Raw genomic sequence first — 6,296 nt, 5'->3', positions numbered from 1 at the left:
GTTCTCCTCTAATATGTTTCAAACAACCCTTTCTATGTTCTCGTCATCTGGATCTCATCCTCATGCATGCAAGATATTCACCCACGTGGCCTTCCATCTGTACAAAATTGTTAAGGGATCCTAAGGATGATTTACTTAAAATTCCAAGCATTTCAATATACTGGCAAGAGGGACTAATTTAAAAGTAGAATTATATTTCTTTAGAAATGCCTTCTACAAGTTAGCTGTCATTGTTAGTAGTTTTATGAGCTAGTTTCAGGGATTTATACAACTAAATTTTGACAAGTAGTTTTTTAAAAGGGCCTCTAAAATAACTTCTGAATCAGAACAATGTCCATTTGGGTGAGTGACCAAGTGTGAATCTGGCATAAAGATTGGATTGAGACTTGCCCTGGCATGGTTTCCCCACAGAATTAAGCTTTTCATCTAGAACAGCCTGAGTGAAAACAACTTCGCACCAGCACCCTAAAAAGCTTCTTTGCACCAATTATTGGGGATTTAAAGTGAACAAATGCGGATCTCAGCTGAACATTTAGATAATGTTTCAGGCATTAAAAACCAACTGAGGTAATAGAATAAGGTTAAAGGAGACACAGATGGAGACAGATTATTTCATTTGGGGATTGGAGATTGTCTGCTAAACTTTAATTGCAATTACACCTAAGATTTTTTAAATGACGTGAGATTCACTTCATACATATTTTGCTTGTATTTTGCTTTTAGACACTATTGAGAACATATGGTCAGGACAATACAATCCTAGTTAAAGTAAATTTCTTTTGACCAATGGATTGACATTGCTAAACCAATCAAATAGCAGCGAGAACCCACTCGGCGGTTATTAAGTGGTCACTTCTTCAGCATCCATTTCCTCTCCTTCCAGCTACTTCTTTCCTAGCAGAATCCAATTTCATTCAGGTATCTGCGCTCCACAAAGCATGTCATGAGAAGGTGATCCTGTCCCCAGCGCTGGGAAATGGATGCTGATTTAAGCAAATCAGGGGAACCCCACTTCTTGCCAGCAACTGGTTTAGAAATGGGCATATGACCCAAGTCTGGTCAGTAACATGTGAGAGGGAGTCTTCTGGGGACCTTTAGGGAAGTTTTCTCACTCCCAAAAGAGAATCAGAAAAAAGGGTGGTTCTTCTTCTTCCTCTTGATGATGCTGCATCTGAATGGAATGCCTGGAACTTCTGAGGCCATCACTCGACCAGAGAGGAGTTGGCCTGAGAGCACAGTCAGCCCTCTTGGGATGGTGGTGCCATGAGATGGAATGAGCCTGTGTCCCTAACAGCCTGGCTGCATGGTGGAGGAGCCTGTGCAACTTCTGGACTTCTTGTTCTGTGAAGTAATACATTTATTTCTTTACTCAGTTTAAAAATATGTTATAGGCTAAATGTTTTTTCTTCCCCCCTCACCCCCATTCCTGGTGCAATCAAACTCATATTTGAAAATCCTAATGCCCTACGTAATGATAATAGGAGGTGGGGTCTTTGGGGGTGATTAGGTCATGAGGGAGGGGCTCTCATGAATGGGATTAATGACCTTATAAAAGAGACCCTAGAGAGCTCCCTCGTCCTTTCCATCATGTGAGGACATAGTGAGAAGTCGTCACAACCCAGAAGAGGACCTTCACCAGAACCCTGCCATGCTGGCACCTTGATCTTGGACTTCTAGCCTTCAGAACTGTGAGAAATAAATTTCTGTTCTTTATAAGCCACCCAGCCTGTGGTATTTTGTTACAACAGCCCAAATGGACTAAGACAGAGTCTGTGTTTTCTATTTCATGCTGTTCCAAAGCATCCAAACTGATAATATGTCCTTTTAAAATAGACATTAAGCAGTAAGTTATTATTTAGTTAAACATATACTGTTCTCTTCTAAGAAAAGCATATCATGGAGAAAGAGTGATATAATAACATTCCCTCTTTTCTTCTCTAAGGTGTCAAAATCCGAGGATTATTTTTTAATGTCATTCTTTAACCAATTATTTTCATTGCCAAGTCCTATACAATCAAAAAACATTCCTGTGGCAATTTTCCAAAGCCATATTGTACAGCAAAAGTTTCCATTTAAAGTATGAGTTTCTTCCCAAGTGGGACACACTAAATTTAAGGAAGAGTGGCTGTTCAAAGAGCAGGACTACAAAATTCTCAACACTATAATTGACCAAAATGAACAAAAAGATGCAAAAATAGCATTGCAAATGTTAGTACTTAAAAGTAGGAGGAAGCCCAAATTCATTTCACAAACTCAGAAATATCAGCCAGGAAAAATATAATTTAGGTCAGAGTCAAATATACACCAGAAATGAACAGCTGACTTCTGTTTTTGAAAGAGTAAAGCAGAGTGATAGGAAGTAAGTAAAGGTAATTCTGAAAAGTCTTTTGATCTCCTCTGATCTGGATTTAGATTTCTTCTGATGGAGCACACCACTAGAATGCAAGCTCTTTCAGGGCAGGAATTTCATATCTTAGCATTTGAAATAATATCCAGTGAATACTCATTGAATTAATAAATACATATTCTGTCATCTTGGTGGAACTGGGTCCCTGCATTGGAGTGTCAACAAGTTTAGAAAGCACACAAGTGGTTTTCTCTACATATTCACCCAGGAGAAAGACAGAAGAGTTAGTGTAAACTTCAAACTAAATATATATATATACACATATTGTTAACGAAGTCAGAAAACTTTGGCTAAGTATGACTTTTTTTTCTAAGGGATCTGGGGCCATGTAGCATAGTTCTGAAAACTAGTATGGAAGGAGGAGACAGTTGGGAGATTTCTGGGAAAGACTATGTTGCTTGAAAAAAGACAGACAAGTGATGAAGTCTTTCTTAGCTATGCCTTCTCTTCCTTCTTGCACTGAATGCTGCAGTGTGAGGAGGCACTGTTTGGCTCTCTGGCAGCCATTTTGTGACCATAGGATAACAAATGTCAGGAAAAAGGCCAACATGCTGGGGATGACAATGTGAATAAATGGAAAAGTCTGGGTCCTTAATGACAGCATTGGACAGCTATACCAAACCAGAGAGCACTTCTCCAACTTTTCTTTGTGAGATTTATAACCATTTTTACTGTTTAAGTCATAGTTGATCAGGATTTCTGCAGCTAAAGTCACTCTGTACTGATTGCTTTAATTTTTAATACGTTTCAGAAAAGTCAGAAGGTATTCCATTATCATACACTATCTCTCATTCATGTATGAACTCATTCCATATATGCATATATATATATGTGTTTATACAACATAAATACATGTAAAGGTATGTCTATTGTATAATTCATATATATGTATACATATAATATAGAATATACATATACCTAAATATCATTGTTAATGTGTGTGTGTGTATATATATATATATATATATATATATATATATATACACATACATACATTTATCCCCAGTTCTCTCCACTAAGGGCCTGGGAACAGCAATACCCTAATAGAATGTGTCTACTTAGTGCCCAGATCTTGGTTTCTAAATTTCATGTTTCACTAAATAGGAACCAGGAGTCTTTGGAGAAATGATTGATTCAGTGGCTTGGGCAAGAAAAGTGCAAGATGCACCTGATACATCTTTGTGAGCTGTAAAATAACACAGTGTTCAAAGAATGAAAGGGACCTGTGAAAAGAACATTGAAGCCAACTCAAAAAAGACACTAACTGGCCAATTCTGGGAAAATTTTAGTATTAAAAGGAAATGACAGCAGTATATTACAATCCATTGAGTGAAACAGGAAGCCATGAGTTGATTCTGATATAATAAACAAATTAAAATTTTAATGAGGAATATGATACTGCCATAGTCTCAAAGTATGTCCTCACAAAATACTTATTAATTGCCAAAGGGAAAGGAGTAATTTTACAGTGAATAATACTTACGTTACTATCCTTACTGATAAAATGATCAAAATGAACATTTCTAGTACTGGGATATATTGAATCCATGAGCCACTTGATAGGATACAATGAGGAGTACACACCATCACTTCTATGTTTCTGCACAAGAGGAACTAACCCAAATGTAATTGTGAGGAAACATCAGAATAATTCAGTTTACAAAACTAACTGGCCTAAAAGTTTCAAGAGTATCAAAGTGATAGAAGTCAAGGAAAGAGTGAGGAACTGTTCCAGACCAAAGGCAATTAAACAGACATAACAAATAAATGTGACGTGTGATCTGGTGTGGATTTTTTTTGCTATAAAAGATATAATTGAACCCTTGGTGAAACTTGAATGAGGGTCTAGTCTAATGAGGATTAAATTGTAGTAATGTACTATTTTGAAGTCCTTGATTACTATGGTTGTACTATGGATGTGCAGAATGTCCTTGTCTGTAGAAAATATGCACCAAAGTATTCTGGATGATGGGGCATTCTGTTGGCAGCTTACTCTCGAATAGTTCAGGAAAAAAAGTTCTTTGTACGGTACTTGAAATTGACTTCTTTATAAATTTTAAATTGTTTTAAAACATACACTGGTCTATCCTACCTTCCTACTTGTTATTAACTAAACCAGAAGACACTAAATTAGTTTTACAAGTTAACTAACACATCATATACAATATTTTAACAACAAATTTAAGGGCAGGAGATGAAGCTGAAATAGTAGGTAGGGGCTAGATTGTAAAGGAATTTGCTGCTTAATTAAAAAATTTTAATTTTTTTCTGAAGACAGTGGGAAGCCCACCCAGACAGTGAGGTTGTTAGGTAGTAGAGAAGGCCATCCTGGAGAATGAACAGACAAAAGAGACCAGAGGCAGACAGATCCAAAGGTACAATGAGACCAGAACTAAGGCAGAGACGATGGGGATGGTTTAGAGGCGAAAACAGAAAGACGTTTTGCTGATAGAACATCAAAAGGAATTGTTAACTGACATAATGAAAAGATGAGAGATGGAGAAGAGTAGGGTATGACACAAAGACATTGTTATGTGGAGGGAAGGTCATTGAAAACAGACCGCAACAGGAGAAGTAGGTTCTGGAGTGGACAACAAAGCAATAACTCTCCACTTGCTGTGCTGGGCTCTTCACATTTAATCTCATAACAAATCCATTGTACAGGTGAGGGAACAGGAACTTGGAGAGATTAGTTGTTGTTGTTGTTGTTTTTTAACCCACATCACACTTGGTAAGTGTGAAAATTTTGCAATGTTGTGAATATATGACATGTATCTTGGTTGTCTGACAACCAGGTGGGAAGCTCCAGCAGGAAGTATAAAATGCAGATGTGGAGCAACAAAGAGAGTTTGGGGCCAGAGGTGTAGATAGGAAGCCAGCTTTCTGAAGCCATAAAAGTGGAAGATCACCCAGAGAGAGAATAAAGACAAAAATAGAACCAAAAGGAGTCTCCACATTAAGGGACTAACAGTAAAGAAACCATTGAAGGAGATAGAGAAATCATAGTCCAGAGATATTAGAAAAACCAGGCTGGAAGAGTTGTTTCCAGAATGAGGGGTTAATCAGCGTGTCACATTCTATAAAGATATCGAGTAAGGTAAGGACTGAAGCAGGTTATGGGATTCAGAAATTAGAATTCTGATAGAAATGGTTCATAATCTTTAAGAACTCTTAAATCTGTTCCATTATTTAAAAATTAGGCTGGGCCTACTATTACATTGAGGCAAAGGGAAAGACCACTACATCATTTAGCAAAACAGTACAAATGGAGCCAAAAGGAGCATGAATATAAAATGTCTACAAAGGAAAGGAAATGGCTTTAAATCTAAGTCATTTGAAATTTATGTGAATATTTAGCTATACTTTCTGAACTGCTACAGCAATGTGGCATAGCGAAAAAAGCATCAGAAGGGAAATTATGTTTTAGTCCTGTTTCTTCAGGACTATGGGTACATCACTGACTGTCTCTGGATCTCAGTTTCCATATGTGTAAAATGATCATCTCTGAATTCCCTCCAGCAGTAAAAATTGTTTGATTATATGGCAGAACTAAGACAATGTTAACCAGATGCCCTAAAGCACACTTGACATTTCACAGGATAATTAAGAAACGTTAAAAAAAAAAAAAAAAAAAAGATTTCAGCTACTATTTGAAATTGGTATATTTTTCATTTGCCATTTAAAAATCCTGTTTTTAAGTTTAACTAGAGATTTATTGCTCTTGAAGTTAAATTTTTAAAGAGAACCATTTATTTGCCTCTGCCAATTGCATGTCATGAACTTTGGTTTTAACACTTCTCTCTTGTTATATGGTAGAGAAACTGGCTTAATACTTAATGCCTAAGGGAAAGACTTCTGTTTCTCATAGAGACCCGCACCCAAATTTTCA

The 6,296-nt window shown here is 36.9% G+C and overlaps 1 protein-coding gene across 2 annotated transcripts in view; it reads right to left on the bottom strand.

The window, feature by feature from the left end:
• Positions 1–1,061: 1,061 nt before the first annotated feature.
• Positions 1,062–6,296, bottom strand: part of LYPLAL1 (lysophospholipase like 1) — a 45,940-nt gene continuing 40,705 nt past the window's right edge. The window contains exon 6 of one of the 2 annotated variants that reach the window (XM_081224919.1): positions 1,062–1,341. In XM_081224919.1, the coding sequence (XP_081081045.1) occupies positions 1,109–1,341 (233 nt within the window). In that variant the 3' untranslated portion in view covers positions 1,062–1,108. The remainder of the gene's footprint in view (positions 1,342–6,296) is intronic. The other variant, XM_081224921.1, reaches the window with a different exon arrangement.

This window comes from Mesoplodon bidens, assembly GCF_964165515.1.
Source record: "Mesoplodon bidens genome assembly, chromosome: 2".
NCBI lineage: Eukaryota > Metazoa > Chordata > Mammalia > Artiodactyla > Ziphiidae > Mesoplodon > Mesoplodon bidens.
This window is presented reverse-complemented; position numbering and strand designations above follow the sequence as displayed.